The sequence below is a fragment of the Athene noctua genome, chromosome 3 (genome assembly GCF_965140245.1).
Source record: "Athene noctua chromosome 3, bAthNoc1.hap1.1, whole genome shotgun sequence".
NCBI classification, from domain to species: domain Eukaryota; kingdom Metazoa; phylum Chordata; class Aves; order Strigiformes; family Strigidae; genus Athene; species Athene noctua.
In genome coordinates this window covers 86,599,608-86,621,635 of record NC_134039.1, presented here as the reverse complement: position 1 = coordinate 86,621,635, position 22,028 = coordinate 86,599,608, and the positions used below count along the sequence as shown (strand labels likewise).

The window sequence follows — 22,028 nt, the reverse complement described above, 5'->3', positions numbered from 1 at the left end:
CTCTGTTTTCTCAAATTCCTCTCAAGAAACACCCCCTGCCAGAGCCAGGGTCTAAAAGCAGTAAGTGATCCAGGGTCATTTGCTGCACTGAATCACAGAAAAAAGCCCACTTATTCTTAATATCTTTTAACTTGCAGTTTCAGGATGTTTTGGGGCAAGGAGAACATCCTTTACTCTACTGCATGAATTCCCATGTATTTCTATGTTGATATTAGCAGCCTTACCCCTTTCCATGAGCATCCTTCTCAACTCACCTCCACAATCTGCAAACATAAGACAGACAGGGCATAGTTTGTCTGCTACTTCTTTTTTACCCTATGTAAATAAGATTTTGCAACAAAAATCATTATTTTTACAGGCAGCACATGCTTTCATGGACTATTTTTCATCCTTTTTACCCCCCCTCTTCAAAACATTCAAATGCCTCCTAACATCTTTAGGCATAAGTGTGACTCCAGCTTAATGGCTGAAGCATCTTGGCAGGTGGTGGTGAACCTCAACCCTCCTTGGCCATAGGTGGACCCCAGGGAGCGGGGCAGCTCTCTGCTCCCCCCCAGGTAACTAGACACGGCAAGGAAAGCAAGATCCCAAAAGCCTGACACCCTTGCAATGTCAGGATTCTGGGGTAAAAACATCCCCAAATGTGGTATTTTTTTGTTACTGTTGTGGCGCTGGTTGGCAGTTATTCACTGCCGGAGAGGAGAGGTCGCTGTGTCAAGAAGTGCCACAAAGTAGACAGGAATTAAAAGGTTGTTATTAGGCAAAATGCAGCTCCAAATTTTCCCCCATGACTCAACACCTTTTACAAATGAGTGGGGATATAGAGATGGCCGGGGTGGTAAGCTTTGCTGACAAAACCACAGGGGATGAAACGGGGAGAGGGTTTAAAGGGAAAAAATTAAGAGTTTGAGTAGGAGGTCAGGACTATGGCAGAGACCTCGTGGCCCAGAAGCCCACACTCGTCTCTGAGCATGGAGAGGTGACATGTCTCCACTTGCTGCTAATATTTTATATTAGGGGTGATATTTGCTCTGCCAAGCCAGCATGTGCCGGCACTCAAATTGCTCCAATTTATTTGCTGGCAGGTGTCAGAGTGGCGGCCCCGAGCACGCCTCGTCAGCTGCCTTACCGCATTTGCCTCTCATTTCCGTCCTGACCACCTCCTTCACCTCTTCCTCCTGTGCCATGGTGGAAAACCAGAGGTTAGTCGTGCTTTTCTACCCTGCCAGCACCATCTCTCTCCACTCCGTGCCCTATCCCAACTCTTTGTGCCGCATGTGAGGTGGCCTCTGGTGAAACCACCTCAGCTTGGGTATGGCCAAGATCAGACATTTGGTATCACAGGGACCTCAGTTCAAGCTTTGTGGCTCACCAGGGAAAGGATTCCCTTTGCAAATTCATGGCCATCCTGTAGCCAGCTCCTCTGGCCAGGAGGAGCCCAGCATTAGGACCATGGCATACCTCAACCCCGGGCTGGCTTTTCACTGAATGTCCCCACCCTTTTGTCCCTGAAGCCATAGCTTCTCAGATGTCCCTCACTTCTGAGAAGCTTCACCAAACCACCTGCATCCATAAAAAGGGGCTATTGTACTGCAGGCTTGACCCATGGAAATGGGCTGCAGCACTAGGTTTGTATGAGAGATAGCTGCACCTCGTTTTGTTCTTCTCCACCTCTTTACGAGGTAACGCTGTCCCCCACAGATGAGACATCTGCTCTCACGCATTTTGAGCCTATCCTTCACCCTTGGCCCAGCCAACTGCCACTGTTTCAGCTGAGCATCTTCCACGTGTGATGGTTGGTGTCCTACTGCATTTCATGTGGCCACCCCCTCTGATCTTTTGTAGGAATGACAAATTTTGGGGCACCTTCTACGTAGGGAGCTGAGCTCTTCAGCTGTCCATGCATAGGGCGCCCTTGCCCATAACACCCACGTTAAAACTAATCCTGCCTGGCCTCCACGCACTGGAAAGATGGAAGTAGTGCATCGTATCAGTAAAGTGGCACAAAACACGTTTGTTCGTGCAACAGGATGGTGACCTCAATGCTAGGGGACCTGCAACCACTCCTTCAGGATTTATAAACCCAGAGCAGCAGCTTCTGAAGTAGTGCCAGCTCTCTAATTGCTTTTAAAATGGGGCACATTTCTCTCTCCTGCTATTTCTTTGTATTTGATCAGCCCCGGGGCATTGGCACTGATCCTATCGGCCAAGCAGGAGTTCGAAGCACCACGGGGAGGATGGGAGAAGGGAAATGTGCCTCTGGCTCTGGGTCGTTGTTTGGGCTTGGCATCTTACAGCCCAGCACTGCTCCCACCCCAGCCTGTGCGTGTCTGACATCTCTGGGTAATGGCCAACACTCTCATTTCCCAGATACTCTCTGAATGAATCTGCTTCTCAGCATTTCCCTCCTCCCCTACACCTCTCAGGGGCAGTTTGTCCTATTTTCTCTATTCAGGCTTGTGTAATAGGAGGTGATCTTGGTCTAAAGTACTCACAGAAAGACCAGGATCTCCCTTTTCTCCTTTCTGGCCAGCTGGACCATTTTCACCCTGTTAAAAATGCTTAAGTCATTACAAAAGCTCAGTAGATTGACCATTAAATGTGCACGTTAGAGAGGAAAGGATAGACTAGGAAGAGAGATGGGGAAAAAAATGTTTTCCTATAAATTTTAGGGATATCTGTGAGTAGCTCACTGAGCAGAGAGGAACAGACTCATCCACATGCAAGGAAGCACGAACAGAAGTGTGTATCAGAGAGCTGGATGCAGGCTCCCATATATTTTAGGAGCTCTGCTTTACCCAAACAATAAGGATGTTAACAGCTACAGTTTAAGTTGGGTTTCTCTGCAATTTGTAAGGGACCTCAAAGGCTGAGGTGGAGGTGTGGAGAGGATCTGGCCTCCAGAAAACCTCTGGGAACCAGACCAGGCTGAAGATTGCAACTGGGATTGCGATCCCAGTGCTGAAAAGATGAAGCACAGGGAGATGCTGCGTTTTGCAAAGAGGGCTTTCTGCTTCCTAGGAGAAAATACCTTGAGAAATTTTCTACTCGGAACTGGTGAAAAATGGATTTGTTGATTAAAAATATTAAAGGAAAAAGAGCACAGGAAGAATGATCTACATTAAAGCTGCGATGGTTATTTTTCTCAATCCATGCTCACTGACAGGGGCTGGAGCGTGAGGAGAAATCACATTACCCTCCACTAACACATGGAGCTAATGCAATGCCACCTCCTGATGCAAAAAACCCCATAAGTCAGTGTTGGCAGGACCTGCAGTGTGTAGGGACTGACCCGGAACATGGGTTGGTTGCAGGTTGTGATCTTGAGATGGAGCTCATTTGTATTCTCCGAAGAAGCTGAGCTTTGCCCCTCTGTACTGAGGGACTGCACTGAGTATTGTTCTACTCCGGCTCTGCCATGGCAAGTGTAGGCACTTGGGAGTAAAATGCTCTCTGTGCTTTTGTTGTTGCAAAATGTGGAGAGCTGAGAAATGCAACCTAGAACAGCCAAGGTTCCCCCAGCCCCAGTGCAGAGCTCTGTGCTGCTGCAGAGCGGTGAGGAACCTCACTGGGAAGTGAGGCTGGCTCAACCCCATACTGACCATTTCTCCTTTTTGCCCGTCCGCGCCTGGGGGTCCCCTGAGGCAGAGCTGAGTTCTCCCTCTTTTCCCTCGTGGACCCTAGAGAGGAGGAGGAGAGCTCAGTTAGCAGCGCCTGGGCACCCTCCAGAGATATCCCACAGCACCAGGCGGGGTTTTCCCCCCAAAGCCCAATCTGGGCTTCAGAAGGAGAAGATGCTCAGAGTCCTCTCCATCTCAGAAGCTCCCCAGAGAGATCAGACGTGATGGGTCAGGGCTCTCGGCTTTGCCTCCTCCGCCCTGGGCAACCATGAAGCATTTCCTCTGGTCCCTCCCCGCAGAAAGGATGGCTGCTGCAGGAGCAGAAGGCAATTTTCTCTCTCTGACACTGTCTGTCCCGATACTAATTTAAGAAACGGAGTCTCAGCTGGAGGAGAAGGACTTGTAGGTGGAGATAATACCCTCCCACATTAGAAATGAGGGTGGCCTCGCTGCTGCAGTTCAGACCCAGGGACTTTCTCTTTTAATTTGGGGAAAAGACAAGTAGCAGTGTGGGTGTAGAAAGTGGCATCTCACAGTCTCTCTTTAATCAGCATCCAAAAGAAAACCATTCATCATCTCATACATGGCTTTCTGAGCACACAGTGCTTGTAACTGCTGATATAAAAACTTCCAGCCTTTTTAAACATACATGAGGGGATCTTGTACTTTTATCTCCTTCCTCCCTTCTGCAATTCTTTTGATACGTTTTCCATTGCAAGGTACAGCCTGGGGAGCAAGGGAAAGAAGAATAATGTTGCTGCTATGGTCTGAAGCTGGATCTAGTCCATTTTTTACTGTTCTGGAAGGGTCTTTCTATACCTGCACCCCTTTAGGAGAAGGCTTGGGGGCAGGCCTTCCTATAATCACCCTGTCAGTGGTGAAGCACAGGGGGGTAGCTATAGGCTGCTGAACAGTGCTGGAGGCCCAGGGCATCCTCTGTGTCCTTGTGCCACCGAGCAGACTGCTCTAGGTCAATCCTTTATTTGACGGTGTCTTAGGACACGATACAGATGTTCAGTTTGACCATCAGTACAATGTGAACCTTGCTGCACCACCTGCCTTTTCCCTTCCCTGGTCATGTCTTCCTTAAGACTTAAAACCCAGTGTTGTTGGTTTGGGGTTTTATTTGTGGCTCCAAAGAGCAGGATATAGACTCTGCCAACATGTGATGCTCTTCTCTGTATGGGGGGGAAACCAGCTTAAGGATCAGTAAAGCCTACATAGACACCTTTATGCCACCCAAGTCAGAAGTCCTGCAAGGGCCTCTGAGACAGGGAGACCTTTGAGACCCAGGAGAGCTGATCTAATGTGGTCCAGACTCAGACTTTCACACAAAATTGGGTCTAAATTGTTCCAACTTCTATCCTTGAAAGTCAAAGCAATTTTCACTGGTGTATCTTTCCCAGCACCGTCCTGAACAGTCAGCTGCAGCTACACATCAGGTAAATTCTCTGTGTTACTGAATGTGCTTCTCGCTTGGTGAAAGAGAACCACTGGTGATTGGAGTTTGGCTTATATGGGTGAAATAATTAATCAGGGCAAAACAGATTAAAGAAGAAAATCCTGCCAGAGTACCTACCTCCTTTCCTTGTTTTCAAAGCAGCAACACGATCTAATTCTCATTTAGCAGCAAACCCAAGTATTTTACAAACCGTGTGTGTGTGTGTACACACAGTCTCTACATAATACACATACGTATACAAACACAGGATTAAATCCTTACACATACAGGGATACATCACTCAAGGGTGAAACATGGCACCCCAAAGATCTGCCAGACTCATAGGCTGGCAGGAATTAAAACGGGGCTACCCCTCAGACCACCTGTGGATAACAGTTGGTCTTTCGGGTAGTTTCCCAACTCCAGCTTTTCTTTTGTTCTCGGTTCTTTCATGTTAATTTATGTAGTCTCTTATCTAAACCTGAAACTCAGCCAGTCCTACCAGCACAACTGAGAAGGGTATTTTCATCTCCAGCCCTCTTTCACTTGAAAAGTTCTTGTTACTTAATGGATGCTGTCTAAGGGCAGGTGATTAGCATTAATCTCTAGCATCTCCCTCCGCATTGTGTTGGCAGCAGCAAGACACTCTTCATTACCATAGAATCAGGGGGCAGCATGTTCCTGCTCATAAACAGTATTAGCATGTCTCATTTCCAAGTCTTTTTGTTACAATTCAAAAGGTGCCCAGCATGTCTTGCATGCAAAAACACTTATTAAGTATAGCCCACAAATGGGGTCTGAAAGCCACCAGCTTCTTCCGAAACCTTATCATCCTGCTCCCCAGATAATTAGCAACAGGAGGGGTGCACTTGATGCCCTGCTAACTTGAAATTAGCAGCCTTCCTTCCTTCACTGAGAGGTCACTCACACCTTATGCTGCAGATAGGAAGAGAGGAAAGGGGAAAAAAAAAATCTCCAGTGATAAATGCACAAAGAGATGAAGTTGACCAAGATCCCACAGAAAGACAGAAGACTTTGCAGCCATCTCAACATGGGAGACCTCAGGTGCCAGCTTGTAAGAGGGGTACATGGTGGGGACACATCTGAGGTGCTGTGTCACATGAGGATGTAAGATGCAGATCTCACCAGGGTTCAGGGCATGCTACAGGCCACTTGCTGCTCACCTGTGGCCCTGGTTCACCCTGTGGCCCTTGAGGTCCATCTGGTCCCGCAGCTCCAGTCTTCCCAGGCCATCCCATTTGTCCTTTGAAGCCTCCCAAGCCAGGAACTCCCTTGGCCCCCTGAGAATCACCAACAGAGCAGTTCAAGCACAGGTGGTTTTACAGATGGGCCAGTCAAACGTTACCCAAATACTTTCATGGCATTGGCAATAAGGGGAGACCATTTACATTCTACTTTGTCTCTAGATGCTCCTAGAAACTATGCTGAGGCACATGGGAAATAAGGAGATGACTGGTGACAGCAAAACCAGCTTCACTAAGGGCAAAGTGTGCCTGACAAATTTGGCAACCATCTACAATGGGGTTACAGAATTGGTGGATAAGGGAAAAGCAACTGATGTGATCTACCTGGACTTGTGCAAAGCATTTGACAGTCCCACATGACATCCTTGTCCCTAAATTGGAGACACATGGATTTGATGGATGGAGCACTCGGGGGATAAGGGATTGGCTGGACGGTCACACTCAAAGAGCTGTGGTCAACGGCTCCATGTCCAAGTGCAGAGCGGTGACGAGTGGTGTCCTCAGGGGTCGGGGTTGGGACCAGCGCTGTTGGGGACATGAGGGATTGAAGCACCCTCAGCGAGTTCCCCGATGGCCCCGAGCTGTGTGCTGTGGTGACACGCTGAGGGAAGGATCCATCCAGAGGGACCTGGACAGGCTGGAGAGGGGGGACGTGCAAACCTCAGGGAGTTCAACAAGGCCAAGGGCAAGGTCCTGCCCACGGGTCGGGGCAATCCCCAGCACAAACCCAGGCTGGGTGAGGAGGGGCTGGAGAGCAGCCCCCAGGAGAAGGACTGGGAGGAGTTGGGGGGTGGAAAACTGAACATGAGCCAGCAATGTGTGCTGGCAGCCCAGAAAGGCCCCGTGTGCTGGGCTGCACCCAGAGCAGGGGGGGCACAGGGCCAGGGGGGGATTCTCCCCCTCTGCTCCGCTCTGGGAGACCCCCCTGCAGGGCTGGGTCCAGCTCTGGGGCACCAACAGCAGAAGGACACGGACCTGCTCCAGCGGGGCCAGAGGAGGCCACGGAGATGCTGGGGGGGCTGGAGCCCCCCTGTGAGGACAGGCTGGGAGAGTTGGGGGGTTCAGCTGGAGGAGAGAAGGCTCCGGGGAGACCTTAGAGCGGCCCCCCAGGGCTGAAAGGGGCTGCGGGAAAGGGGGGAGGGACTCGTCATCAGGGGGCGTAAGGATAGGATGAGGGGGAATGGTTTTAAACTGAGAGGGTAGATTCAGATTAGATCTAAGGAAGAAGTTTTTCACTGTGAGGGTGGTGAGGCCCTGGCACAGGTTGCCCTCAATGGGGCTTTGGGCAACCTGGTCTAGTGGAAGGTGGCCCTGTCCGTGACGGGGGGGGTGGAACTGGATAATCTTTAAGGTTCCTTCCAACCCAAACCATTCTGTGATTCTATGATTATTCTATGAAATTTCCCATTCAACTGCACTGTTGAGTTTTCTCTTGGAGCTGCTGTGAATAGAAAAGGCTCTCATCAAACAGAGCAGAAGGAAGGACTTCCAGTCAGTCCAATACTCAACCTTCAGCAGTGGTTTGTAAGAGGGGAGGAGAGGAACGGTGTGGAATTTCCCCAGAAATAATCTCCCAACCTCCAACCATTCACAGCTCAGAGACTTAGTGAGCCAAAGGTGTTGCTTGTCAAGAGAAGAACTCTTAGTGTTTGACACAGATGACCATCAAGGGATGAGGATCAGAAGAGTTGTTATTAAAAAAAGCAGCAAATTCTTTAAGATCCCAAATCAGCTAGAGACCAGATGGTGGAGCTGAATGTGAGAAGGGCCTGAGGGGGTGGAAAATGCCAAAAGACTTGATGGGGGCTACTGGGATCATTGTGTGCTTTTTTTTTTTTCTCAAAACAATTATTGTTTTAACTGAAACCCCATATTTTCCCTCCATGGAAAGGTACAAGTTTTATACTTATTCTTTTATGGAAGAAAATGGAAAATTAAGCAATGCAGAGGAGGACTGGTGGGGAGTGATCAAGGTGGGGGACTCCTCAGGGAGCTGCGGGCAGAGCCCAGGAGCAGGTCAGCTTGGGGACCTTTCCCATTCCTATGTCCAACGTGCCCAGGAGGCAACAGCATTACTCACTTTTTCTGCCCCACAGCATCCCAAGTATCCTTTACCCTGGGCATGGTGGTGTTGAATAATCCCACTTTAAGAGTTTGGATGGCTTTTCCTCACACTGAGCAGGCACCCTCCTGGGATTTTGTACATTGGTAGAGGGTGAATTTAAGGAGACCTCCCTCTCCCACCCTTTCCAACTGCAGTCCCAGCCTTAATGCTCCAGACAGCTGACATTTGCCCACTGGAAAGGGTACCTATGATGTAGAAAGTGTATAATTTTGTTAACTTGACCTGATGGATGTGGGATTTATTCTTCTATAAATGGCAGCTTGATGCCATCTGGTGAGCACTAACCTTTTCTCCTTTCTCCCCAGGAATCCCTGAGGCACCATCGTCTCCTGATGCTCCCTGTTCACCCTGGAAAGAGCCAAGATAAAATCATGGCCAATGTGGACTTGGCAAGGTTGCGATTTGCTAAATGAACCAGCTTTTCTTCAGATGATATTAGTATTTACTGAGTATGACCCAGCAGGGTCTCTCGGCCTGAGTATCTGTGGTACTCAAGGAGACTGAAAGAAATCTCATTAAAAAGCTTCATTACTTGACAGGTGCAATAGTGCCTGTGGAGCATCAGGGCTGGGGTGGATGAACCTGGCTGAGTCTTGCAGAGGCGAGTGAAGGGGTCCCCACCCCAGTGTCCAAGCATCTTCACCCAGATCTATGCCGATTTATAGGAACAGAATCAGAATAACCCCATTTGTGCCCTTTGAAAGAATTAAACACATTGCAGTGGTGGATTTTGCAGCATCTGCAAAGCTTTTTGGAAACCTCTTACTTGTAGGCAGGTGCATAATTTAGACACTCACCTTTTGTCCGTGTGGTCCATCCAGTCCTGGGATCCCTGGTTTTCCAGGACTGCCAATTTCTCCCTGTGGATGAAAAAGCAGTGGATGGGCTGCCTGCAAGCACAAACAACCCCTAAAACATTGGGAAAACTGGCTCTGAAAAGTCAAGGTAAGTGGTACTTGAGGGGGGAATATCATGATATTCCTGGTAACAGAGAGCCTAAGTATAGGCAAAGTCTTACTTTAGACCAGTATAAATTTTAGACTCTCTTGACTCCAAGCCCACCTACATGAAAGCAGGTGGGAAATTCACTGAACAGTACTTCATTTACCCAGTAGACCAAGGATGATAAAGGAAAATATTAATAATGACAACAATAATAATAACATATCCCATTGGCTCAGCTATCAACAACTCCCTTAATTCCTATCAAGCTTTTCAAAACCCTTCACAAAAAGACTATTAAGGGTCATTATCCCTGTTTATAGAGAAAGGACTAATGGTGCTGACAATTAGAGCGATGTGCCCAGCAGTAACTGTGATCTGAGTCCAGGCAGTTGCTAAGCCACAGACTAGGAAGGGTTTGGGGCAGGGTCTGGTTTTTTTTTATCCCAGATTATCAAGAAGTTCCCTGTAAGCCTTAAAACCTTCCCATCCGTTCCTCCCTGCTCTGCATAGTCATGTTTCCCCATGCTGGAGCCTGCAGCCCCACACTACAAGAGGGACATCTCCTGCCAGAGTTAGGGTGGCTTCTTCACGCACTGTGCTATCCTGGGGCTGATTGGGAAACACTGCTGGAAAGGCGGCAGGATGGAAAGCTGGCCTTAGCTCACCTTGGTGCCTTTGGCTCCGGGAGCACCGGTGCGTCCTGGAAGGCCTTGTAAGCCCTGAGGGTAAAGCAGATCACAGGTGGTGATGTTAAATCAAAGTGAGGGCAGGAGGGAGGAACTCTCCATGAGTACAGGGCTAACCCCGATGCAGTGCTGCAAGCTCTTCCCTTGCTCACAGCATCCGTCCCCACCGGGCTCGCTGCAGCCTGGAGCCTGAGCTCTCTTCTCTGCTTGTCCCAACCTCTATTTCACAGAATCACAGAGTGGTTGAGGTTGGAAGGGGGCTCTTGAGGGTATCTCATCCAACTCTCCTGCTCAAGCAGGACCATCTAAACCCAGTTGACCAGGACAATGTTCAGACAGATTTGAGTATCTCTAAGGATCGAGACTTCACAGGATCTCACCCATATCCTACCTTTGTTCCTTTCTGCCCGATGTCACCCGTGGTCCCAGGATCACCTTTCCCTCCCTACATAAAGAAAAGACAAACATATCATGTACAGCCTGAAAAGTAAAGAATACAGCCCCGGTGACAGCATCACCTTGCATTTATATTGTTCTTTTATCCACCAGAGGCTCCTCGAAAATTTGCAGGTCACGGTCACCTTGTTGCTATAAATGCAGCCAGCTCTGGGGTAGGACAGGGAATGACCCTGCAGAAGATGGGTGACTGTGACAGGGCTGCTAGCGAAGTGGGACAAAACGCAGTGATGAGTTGCTACAGGGTCTGTAGCTTATGTTGGACGAAGTTGGAAAATGACCCTTGAGGACCTGTGTGTTGGAGTGAATGTTACTGAGGTTTGGGAGTTAATGGAGTGGCAGCAACCACGAGGACCTGCACTGTGGAGATGTTAGATGGTCTCTCCCAGCTCTTTTGTTGGTCACTCCCCCTGGAAATTGAGTCTGTAATTCAAAGTCTGGATCCTTCAGGCATTACCTGAATGATCTAGAGGATGTTCATTAATTTCAGTGAGGTCTTCCTTTCCTGCTCCTTCCCAAAATCTTCTAATGTTTGGGGTTTTTTATTCTTACATGGGAAAAGAAAAGAGAAAAACCACCAGCAAATCTGAACTTTTTTCCAGAAAAAAAGACCTGGTTAATAATTAATAATAAAGACTTGGTTCCCACCAAGCATCAGTTTGGAGATGTGTTTTCAGTAATAAGGGGCTGAAGTCCCATCACGTGCAGGAGTTTATCTGGGAGCAAGGAAGGCATCCTATTTGACAGAGAACCAGCTCATCCCAGGAAAGCGAGGCCCAGAAGGGCTGTAGCAAATGATTGCTTTGTCCCCTGCTCTCTCCATCAGGCAGGTCAGCATCAAGGGTATCTGGACTTGGTATATGAAAGAACTTGAAATTTGGGCCTTGGTAAATAACAAAGGAAAATTCATGCTGAAAAACATGTGAAAACTTAGAGAAGTCTATCACTAGAGATATGGACAGATTCTCTTCATCCAGAGAATGGCTCCTCCTAAAAACCATGCCAGGATGTACATTAAAGACTTCTCCAGGAGGTTTAGGGAGCAATTTTGTCTCTTTTCTGGAAAACCTCATCCTGAACTCTAGTAACCAGGCATGTAGGGCGTGAAGGAGAAATGAACTTGGGATCAAGAAAGGCACAGAGCCTTTTTCTTCCTGCCAAATGAACCACGTCTTTTCCTGCTACTCACCAGCTTCCCCTTCTGCCCCTGAAGACCTCTGTCACCTTTGGCTCCCTTGTTTCCATTCTTCCCATTGAGACCTGCTGCACCCTGCCAGAAAGAGGAGAAAAATTAATTTATGTGTCAGCTCTTGCAGGGAAAGCGGCCGAGGACAGTCATCAGGATGAAAAATCAATAGTAAGAGCCTGGGTTGTGTCTTCCCACAGCCAGAGGTCAGAAGTTATGCTAGTACTAGTGACCTGAGGCTGGGATTTAGCACCCATTCCTCATGGGCTTGTAAACCACTAGCAAATGTAGCCTGTGAGTTGATTTATATTTACGATTACAGCTTGGTAAATAGAGGGGCATGGCAGCTAAAGAGTAGTTCTGGGCCAAGAAAATTTAGGTGGTGATGGTTGCGGTTGAAAACAGGAGCAAGGGCATTAAGCAGGCAGCATCACACTGCGAGTTTGGAGGGATGCACACAGTCCTGGGCCATGGGGTCTGCAGCTTCAGACCCAGTCAGTGAAGTCAAGCAGTGCTGGGCAGTGAAATTCAGTTTGGGGAATGAACAGATCCAGTATGGGATTGCTCACAGCTGCAGTTCAGAGAAGATCTCCTATCGGGACAGTTGAGGGCCAAAAGAGAGATCCTCACCCAGCCGAGGCTTGTGGGCAATGCAGGACAGAGGTGATCCTCCGAGAAGGCACCTTTTTGCCACGCTTTGGAGGTTCTTGGCTTGTGAAGCAAATTTGCAGCTCAGCTCAGTGTGGGACATTGGAGCCACCTCCAGCATCAGGGCCTCTTCGCATGGGGGCTCCCACTGTTTTGGTAGCAAACTAAAAGCTACTGGAAATGCCTTTTGGGTTTTGTTTTTGTTTTTTTTTTTTTTTCTTATTTTGCAGAGCTGCCAGAGTCTACTCATCCATTCAGGCCAATTTTGATGGCAGTTTTCAGAACCTGGATGTGAGATGAAATCAGATTTATCCCCACTCGAGACACTGATTGCACAGGGCTCAGCTCACTCAGAGGAGAATGAATTGTCTGTTTAAGCAGATCAGGAGATGAACAAGTGGCATTCTCTACTTGGAATTAATTTGCAGTAGGTTGTTGAAAGGAAACACATTTATTAAAAAAAAAAAACCAGCCGTCAGATTTGTATGCCAAGCAGACTCATCACCTCTCCAGTTACTACTCCTCTCAGTGATGAACAGACACTTCAAACATGATCACAGTGACAAATAAACATCCCAGAATCACACAGGGACAGTGCTGCCCCTGAGGGTGGGTCAGGCTGCGAGGACAGACTCACTACCTTTTCATTCCCAGGTATAAAAATTCAGCTCCTCCTCTGGGGAGCATGTTGCTTCTTCAAACCCCTTCCCAAACCTTGGCACATTTTACATTTCAGAGTGAGAGGAGTGTTTGAGAGGCAACCAGGTCCTCCTCCATGGCTCTGCTGATCATGTCTGGATCAGGTAAAGTCCACATTCCTCCAGCACTGCCTACACTATCAGGCACAAACATCTCGTGCAAGCTCTTTATTTACTATTAAATAATTACTGACACAATCAATATAAAGTTCCATCTGAAGAAGTAAATGGACCATAAAACCCCCAGCTAACTAGCGTTTCTCTGTTTGCTTGCAAGGACAGATTGCTTGCTTGGAGGGTAATAAACCTGTTGGTTTGATGGTTAAATCTCACAAGCCCAGACATCAAGTGCCTGGTGAGACAGCTTTGAACTGGGTACAGATCCATCTGGCCGGGGATTTACACACCTGTATCCAAGGGGATGGGCTAAAAAGCTTATCCTTGAGCACTGCCTGATCCTGAAGGAACCTGACACTAGTTAGAGATTTCCAAATTAGCTTTAATATTTCTCTTTGTCCCTAGTGTCCCCTCTGTCAAGGACAGACCTTTCCCTGTTTTCCTGTGCTTCCCCACCTGCCCATGTCCAACTCTCCTCTCTTCTGCCCGCCTTAGATCATGAGGTGCTTCTTGCCTGCTCTTGACCTGAAAGAAGCCCAGATGGCTTTAGAAAGAGTTAAGCTCATAATATGTGCTGGTAGGCTGAAAGGTAGCTGGGTCTAAGCCATGCCTACTTGGTCTAGTAAACATAAGCGAGTTTTTGACCTGAGTCTTATCTCACCGTAGGTGGACTCCTACTCATCATGAGCTGAAGAGACTTTGTTGTATGGACTAGAAGGTTTATAATAAGGCTTGGACATGACAGCAGGTCTTTCCCTGCTTCAGGTGGAGGGGAAGCAGGTCAAAGAGGTGATGCTTTCCAAGGCCATCTGCACCCAGGACAAGAAAAAGATGGAATAGGAGGAAAAAAAAATAAAAAGAGGAAGATGAAAATGTTTAAGCACTAGGCAAGGGAAAGAAGATGAATGGAGATTTGTTCCCTCAGATTTACATTCATTGTTCTGCCAGGCAAATAAAGGCTGGGCAATAAAAGCTAGTAAAATGGCAGTTTAAAGGTAATTACTGGTGGAGTACTGGAAATGGCTCTTGCTATTTGGTTCTGTTATTAAAGTGTTGCACGAACAGGCTTCATTTAACTGCAAAGACATCAGGTACCACGAAGGCACAGCAACGCAGAGGCTTAGTCATAAGTCCTGAGCGCTGGCTGTGACGCAAAGACATCTTTGAGAAGCGGAGGATCTCTGCTTCCAGGCACAAATTCCCACGAAGCTTTGGGCTGGAGCCAGGGAGGAGCCTGCCTTGTCTCCAGGCTCATAATTTCCCCTCAGATGAACTAGCTGGGGAGTGAGATGGGTAACCCATGGAAAGTGTGAAACCCTCAGCAGAAACGTTGCCCCAGTGGTGTGCCCCAAAGGATCGATCTGTTTGAAGACGTCAGAGGGCGAAGGCATTTCCAAACCATGGTGTAGGCTGCAACCTCTGCTAAAACATCTCCCATCTCCTGGGTTTCAGTGCTCAATATTTGGTAGGAGTTTCAACCTCACAGTTTCATGTGTGTTTTTGTCCCTTCCCTGCTCTTTTGTCTAGACTGTCCTGCCCACAGTTACTTGCTGCAGACCTGAGCATCCTCCCAAAAAATCCTGTCTTGATGTGGGAGCTGCCACTGGTCCTCACAGCCATAGTGAGCATTTGTTCTCAGGCACTACATTTCAGAGATGGGTCAGCCTGCTACCCTGTTGCAAAACCTCCAAGGTATCCTGGGCAGAGATTTCCACCCAAGCTCTGGCTGACTGACTTCCCTTTGACAAGCCTGAGTTCATCAGAAGTGCTCAGGAAACATCAAGACACACTTCCAGGGCAAGAACTTCTTAGGAGATGGATTTTTCCACTCTGAGTGGCCAGGGGCAGCTCCTGTCAAGACCAAGGCAGACCCCCACACCCCACCTTTCCTATCCTCTGGCTTGAAATGGCCAACTGTTCAGTGTGCAGAAGAACTGGGATGCCACATGGCTTCACCTAAATCCCCATGCAGCCGATGGAGGAAGGTAGCACTTTCTTGTTGGTACTGCTTCAGAGTTGCCTACCTGCCACTCTTATCAAGAGCTCTTATGCTCTTAATATCTATGGTAAAGTCAAATTCCTGCTTATAACCATTCTCACACTTACCTGGGTTATAGGGCCTTGATTATCACTTGGTTTTCAGACCCTGCAGAGTGGTGGCTGGTTTTGACTGTAGCACTGTGCTGTGTAACAGTGGAAGAAGAGTGTCCTTTAGCCTTCCATCAGCCTTCCTGGACTGGCCATATTTAGCATCTGATTGTCCTAGTGTTAACCAGAACCCCCTGACTTAAACTGCCCCAGGGGAGGGTCAGGCTGGGCAGGAGGAGAAAATGTTTCCCAGCAAGAGTGGTCCGAGAGTGGAACAGGCTGCCCAGGGAGGGGGGAGTCCCCATCCCTGGGGGGGTTTCAGGGCCGTTGGGATGAGCTGTGGGGGATGTGGGGTAGGGGAGAACTTTGTGGAGTCGGGCTGAGGGTTGGACTCGATGATCCCGAGGGGCTTTTTTCCAACCTGAGGGATTCTGGGATTCTGTGTTTCTGTGACTTGCTCTCACTTCTTGCTTTGACTTCAGGTATACGGCTTTGCTTTCACATCTTGCGAGCTCCATTGCTCTCAGTGATCAGTGTGGACTGAAAAATCCTGTATTTCTCCCATCCTTCCCCCCACTGACATGCTGGTGGCTCCGCTCCAATGTGGGCTTTGGAAGATGTGCTCTGGCAAGTACTGAAGAATGAAGCACATTAGAAATGGTTCTGAGAGCAAAAGCAGAAGGTCCGGGGAGGTGATGCATCTCCCACCCTCCAGGTAAGTTGAAGTGGGACACCCTGGGAATAAACACATGGTTGTGTGGTTGGTGTTAACACAGAGACCCTGGCTTCCTCGGTTATAGGGCAAGGATCCACAGGCTGCTGGATAAATCTAGAGCCCAGCTCACAAGAGGAGGTGAACATCTCTGAACTTTTCCATCCAGTGAGGAGGACTGCAAACCAGGATGGAAAGGGCCAAGGAATACTCCTAATTGTAGACCCTAGAAACCCTAAATAGAAAGTAATGGAGGGGAAGAAGGGCATTCGTAATAGAGCTTTAGGGAGAATAATGGGTTAATGGGATGTTATATTAATGCACAAAGCATGAGAAATAAAGAAGAGGAGCTGGAAGCCTTAATACATGATCAAGATGATGACTTAATAGGCATAACACAGACTGCAATATTAATATAAAAGGGTGAAGCATGGCAGGAACATCAATGTAAAAGAGCACAGTGCTTTTAGAAAAGAGGAAAAAGGAGGAGGTGTCCAAAATACTAAGAATGCACTCATTTGCCTTGAGGTCCAGTCAACTAGATCCATTGAAATTCTCTGGCCATTGATTACAGGGAGAAGACACAAATGCTGTCAACTTGGTTAGGAACTCCTACAGATCACCAAATCAAAGAAAAGTTTATGGATGAGACTTTGTACAAGCTGGTTAAATTACTCAGAGTGGATTCAGCAGGACAGAAAGGGGCCAATAAAAGTTTGCAATGAGCTGGTGGCACTTTGTTGATACGAAAGACGGAATTAGAGGGAGCTGAAGGAAAATGAGAACTGCTAGCCATTACCCTTAAGACTTAAGCATAGGACAAATTTGCTACAGGTAGACTGGTCCAAGTAGTGTCTATCTTCAGGAAAAGGGAAGAAGAGGACTTGGGGAATGATAAATGAGACAGCCTAGCCTGCCTTTCTGGAATAACTTGGGGAAAAAAACAATCAAAGTATCTGGGAGCACTTAGAAGATTAAGCTGAGATCTGGGTTTGTGAAGAACAAGTCAGATCAGGATGTTGCACCCTAACCCCAGTGTCTGAAATAAATGATGTGAATCATGTGCTGAAAGCACCCTAAAGATGCCAATAAACCACGTCTGAGCATGGCTCGCTCGGATGGGGAAAGTGAACGTGCAGACATCTAACCCGAGGTCAGATGAATTTCTCTAGGATGCCGTACGCATAGGACGCTCTTCCAACAAGGCCCCAGCTCTGATCTGACTTTTCCAATTTTACAAATTTAATGAAGGACCGAAACCAAGCTCTATTATCTCAGCCTAGCTCCAAGCACAGCACAGATAGCATTAACCTGCACCAGTAGAATCCCCAAATATTTCCAAAAGAGAGATTACTTAGCTTTCCTCCAATATTGAGTGAGAAGATAACACTTTCTGGTAGTTAACTGTATTATGTGCCAACCCCCACAGGTGCTGGTAGAAAAATCATCCAACTGTGACTGGATGGTGGCTGGCCAGGACGCTGGAGTCTGACTGTGCTTCCTTTGCCCTCAGCAGCCTCAACAAACTTACTCCTGCACTACTATTGGTTGTCACCTATGGATTCAGGTGTTCACTACAAAACAATTTCAGAAATGAACTCAGTCCAACGCCTACGTGCGGCGATGCCAGATGCTGATGTCTTACAGCACGTTACAGCCTCGTTGCTTTGGCAAAGTGCTCAGAAGGTTGTTTACAATTAGGCAGGGGTTGAAATACTTAATTGAATGAAGGCCTTTTTTCTCAGTGAGCAATTACCAGTCTGGATTATGGGCTTGTAAATAGTTACACAGCCATGATCCGTAATCAGTGGGCAGTGCTGAACGGCTGTGGAGCCTTCAGAGCAACAGATAGTTGCTGAGAATCACCCACTCATACAAAAAGAGGCATAATTGGGGAATAGGCCAAGAAAATACTGATATTGCAAAAAAACCAACTGAACAGACTTGTATTTGTACGGCCTGAGAAAAAGTCCCAGTCATCTTTTGGTTCCCTCCCCTCTTATTCCTTCCTTGCCCAGGTAAAAAGAAATCAGTGGGGACTTTTTTTGCTTTGGACAGCCTTGGAGACCATTTTTTCACTTGGGATTTCTTGCAGGTGAAATGGTGAAGTTCAAAAGCATGTAAACACTTTTGCAAATCGATATTGCTTTTTTTTTTTTTTTTTTTTTTTTTTTTCCTTTTTTCCCCAATTGCAATTTGTCAGGAAACAAGGTTAACCCAGAAATTATCCAGATCCTCCAGCGTAACTGTTTCCCCGCTGGCCAGCAACATGCACCCACTGAGAGCTGAGAACAGCCACTTGTAGTCCAGTCTCTTAAGGATATATACATTTCTCATGGGATAGACAACCTATAGTCATAATTTGAACAGGAAACGTCACCCGTTCATGTCTGGCAATGCCCCTTAATACACTAAAGGCATTAAAAAGAATAAATAAATGCATATTTCACATGTTCCTTAGTGCAAAATACAACATCCTATTAAAACATACCTCTGGCTGTGGCCCCCCCATGCCCACCACTGGTTTCCCAGCAAAGCCTCTTTGAACTTGGGCTTTGTGGGGCAGCACTGAGCCAGCATCCCCGCAACCCACACACATGGCTGTGGGGACAGGACCAGCAGTGTGAGCCCAGCTCCGTGCCCAAAACTTGGAAAGGCAGAGAAACATGCTCCAACTCACAGCAGAGCCTGGCAAGCCTGGTTCTCCTGGGTCCCCCTGCAAGGAAAGCGGTGATGAGTTACCACGGTACAGAGCTGCATTTCCTCTGGAAATGGGGATTGCTGTAGGAGATACCTACAGCTGTCAAAGAGGAGGCAAGAGGACCTTTGGGGACCCCTCTGCAGCAGCAGCTGGAATGGATAGGTAGGGTACCCCAAACATCTCAGCTGGGCAACTGAATGGAGCCCTACAATTCCATTGACTGTAACTGGAGCTTAGAGAGTAGTTCACACCTCATGTCTGAATTTCACATTTCAGTGAGCCATTATTGACCATTTTAGCCCAGAAAAGATGCCAGAGGACTCTGCTGCTTTACAAAATGGGAGAAATCTTTAGAGCTCTCCTGGAAAAGCACAGCTACTTCTGCTCTCTGGTAGCCCCACACCATTTCAATCAGCAATTTTGGAGAGGGAATGTAGAATTATATTCTGTGAGAAAACTCTGACAGGATTTTACACATCAGTTCTTGCAGGGAATGCCTTAACATAGGTGCTCGCTGTACTCACCTTCTGCCCCACCGGTCCTCTTGTTCCAAAAAGCCCCATCACTCCCTTGGAGCCAGCTTCACCTTTGACTCCCTAAAATTTTAAAATCCCTGTCAAATATATTTTGAGTATCTACTGCTCTTGAGTGACCCCCCCCGAGAGAGACCAGTAGAAAAACCCATGGAGATGGCAGAGAGGATGACAAAAAGCACTGTGTCTATAGCAGACTTCAGCTCCAGGGAGCCCAAAGGTCTGTATGGCAGCCAGGGCTAGGAATGAAAGCCACCAGCTGCAGAATGGCTTGGCAGAAACCTCAGTGAACTGTCCCCTAAAAAAGTGGGTATCCAGCTAGAGGGACTGAAGAAAAACAAACAGAAAAGGGTCTCAAAGGCTCTGGATGAGCTGCCTCCTTGCAAATAGTCAAGTACAAGACCCTGCTGGATTTACTGGTGGTGGAGATGCTACTCTGGGTCTCCATCCAAAGTCACTCAGACATTCAGCCAAGAAGTGTTCTTGCTTTAGGAGTTGCTTACATGTTTTTTTTAAATTAGAAAGCAATCTGACATATATCATGTATGGGCTTTCATCTGACTTAAAAAACGCCCAGGTACCACGCATGGGAGCATCTCCACGGGTTTCCTCTACAGTAGCTGGGGACCTAAGGAAGTGCAATCAGTTGCGGTAAGGACACAATTTGCCTCTTCACAAGGGACTTGCCCACACTGGGTCAGGCAGTTCCCACCCCAGACTACGCGGATTATACAGGTCCCCATGGGAAATCACAGGACGTCTAGCTCAGGCAGCGACGCTGCTGTTGTAGATATATTTGTTCAGCAGAGTCCCTGTCCTGGGTCAGACTTCTGGAGCAAAAAGCATTAACATAATATGAAAATAGGTATGATTAGTACATGGAGATTTAATCTGTGACTCAGTCTGAGAGTGGGAGAGTTACGCGATTCCTCCCAGCAGAGTGGTGATGGATTGAGACCTGAGACCTCCACAGGGTGCTCTCAAAGAGCAAAGGCAGATGGAGGAGCAGGCGACTCGCTCTGCCACCACCCAGGGGAGAGCCCCGTGTGAAGAACAGGGACAGAGGAGCCAACCAAGCCCTAACAAGAACGCCACAAGAGCTGCAGGGTTTGAAGAAGCACGGCCAGCTCTTGGAGGGAGAGGGAGATGCGGAACTCTTACAGTCCTGCAGTAATTGGATAGTCACTGTTCCCAGAGTGATCCTGTACCACAGGCGTGATCCCAAAACTAGACTTGACACCTGGTTATCTTGTTCCCAAGCTCCAGTCCAGCATCCTCCTCTCTCTGTGGTAAATGCTGGGTGAGTGTGTCCTTGCACTGTGTTTTCCAGTAAGCACATTGGAAGGGAGGATGCATGTGGCATATTGAAAAGCTTCTTTCCCATAGATGCAGAGATATCGGTACCTTCCTCACACACCCTTTTGTTGTCTCTCTCAGTCACTTCGGGAGGTTCATACCTTTTCTCCTACAGGCCCATCCTCTCCCTTCTCGCCTTTGTCTCCATCAAAACCTGGCAGACCCTGTTCACCCTGAAAGGTAAAACAGAAATTAGTGGTTTGTGCCTCTCTCCTGGAGGCACCCAGCTCTCAGCCACTGGCTCTGGACCAAAGTTCTGGTTCTCAGTGCTTATCCCAAGCTGTGCTTGGTGCTGATGCCACCAACAGTGGGAAAGGAACAGATTAAAAAGTCAGTAAGAGTCAAACTTACAGGATCTCCTTTACTGCCTTTATAGCCCTGGGGTCCAAAAATAGTCATGGGCTCACCCTAGAGAAAGGAGACACAGATGTCAGCACACAGTGATCCATGAAATCGTGGGTCCCACTGGATGGAACCACACTTGCTATGATGGACAAAATGGTAATTCACGCATCTGCAATGAAAGTAAAGCATTTCCCAAACTGTGGTCCATATGCTGGGGAAGGAACGTCTGCTCCACAGCACAACATTAATTGTTAAGGTTAGTTGCCTTTACTAAATCTATATGATGAACATGAAACAGAAAACTACAAGAAGTCCCAAGGTTGGAGAGTGACTTCTTGCTCCGAAAAATGTTGGGGCCCACTGGCATTACCACAGTCTAAACGTCATAGCTGGAAATGGAGCTATGCATGGCATGAGCCCGAGGTTCAGTTCTTGCTCCAAGGCTGTCAGTGGTGGCACAGGTTCATCTCTGACACGGTGCCTTGGCTCCTTTGCCACTGTGTGTCACTCAGGATGTCAAGGTTTGCATCTCGGGTGTGGGAGCTGACCACAGGCAGGATGATGAACGGGTCTACTCGTGGTGTCCTGATTTATGAACCAGAGTTGGAGTTAAGGAAGGGGAATTAGGGCACCCCTCAGAGGTAGTTTTTGGAGGATCAGATCCCCAAACTGTCATCCTGGGAGAGCCAGTAGCTACAGGCATGCAGTAACCCCATGGACATACCCACGGCAAGACTATTTATCAGTTCAGCAGCTGAGGAGGAACATTGTGCTCCTCAGAGAGGGAAGAAACTGCAACAAGGCTATTCCCATGCAAGAAATGGCTCTGCTCTGGCAAAGCGATGGCTGTCTCTCCAAAGTGGTGATGCTGCCCACAGTTTGGAGTGAAGAGGGGTGAAGCCAGTTTCTAAATGGGCAACTGTAGCCCATTTGAAAAGGACTCCCTTTGCACCAGCTCTCTTCAGTGTGGCAAACATCCCTGTTTAGGGTGACAGTGCCTTGCTGCTGGAGTCTTAACAACCACATGTCAATCAATATTCCCCAAACTTTGAAAATATTTTGCAGTTTATCCAACCATCACCATTGTCATAAGACCCTGATCAAAT

At 47.8% G+C, this 22,028-nt stretch overlaps 1 protein-coding gene across 1 annotated transcript in view; it reads right to left on the bottom strand.

The window, feature by feature from the left end:
- Window positions 1-22,028, bottom strand: part of LOC141959455 (uncharacterized) — a 154,499-nt gene that overhangs the window by 16,068 nt on the left and 116,403 nt on the right. Inside the window, exons 73-86 of the mRNA XM_074903545.1 lie at window positions 20,929-20,985; window positions 20,679-20,750; window positions 19,213-19,284; window positions 18,668-18,703; window positions 11,728-11,808; window positions 10,474-10,527; window positions 10,062-10,115; window positions 9,249-9,311; window positions 8,737-8,799; window positions 6,246-6,362; window positions 3,603-3,680; window positions 2,496-2,549; window positions 1,130-1,178; window positions 225-263 (exon numbers count right to left, since the gene is read on the bottom strand). Of these exons, the coding sequence (XP_074759646.1) occupies window positions 225-263; window positions 1,130-1,178; window positions 2,496-2,549; window positions 3,603-3,680; window positions 6,246-6,362; window positions 8,737-8,799; window positions 9,249-9,311; window positions 10,062-10,115; window positions 10,474-10,527; window positions 11,728-11,808; window positions 18,668-18,703; window positions 19,213-19,284; window positions 20,679-20,750; window positions 20,929-20,985 (889 nt within the window). The remainder of the gene's footprint in view (window positions 1-224; window positions 264-1,129; window positions 1,179-2,495; window positions 2,550-3,602; window positions 3,681-6,245; window positions 6,363-8,736; window positions 8,800-9,248; window positions 9,312-10,061; window positions 10,116-10,473; window positions 10,528-11,727; window positions 11,809-18,667; window positions 18,704-19,212; window positions 19,285-20,678; window positions 20,751-20,928; window positions 20,986-22,028) is intronic.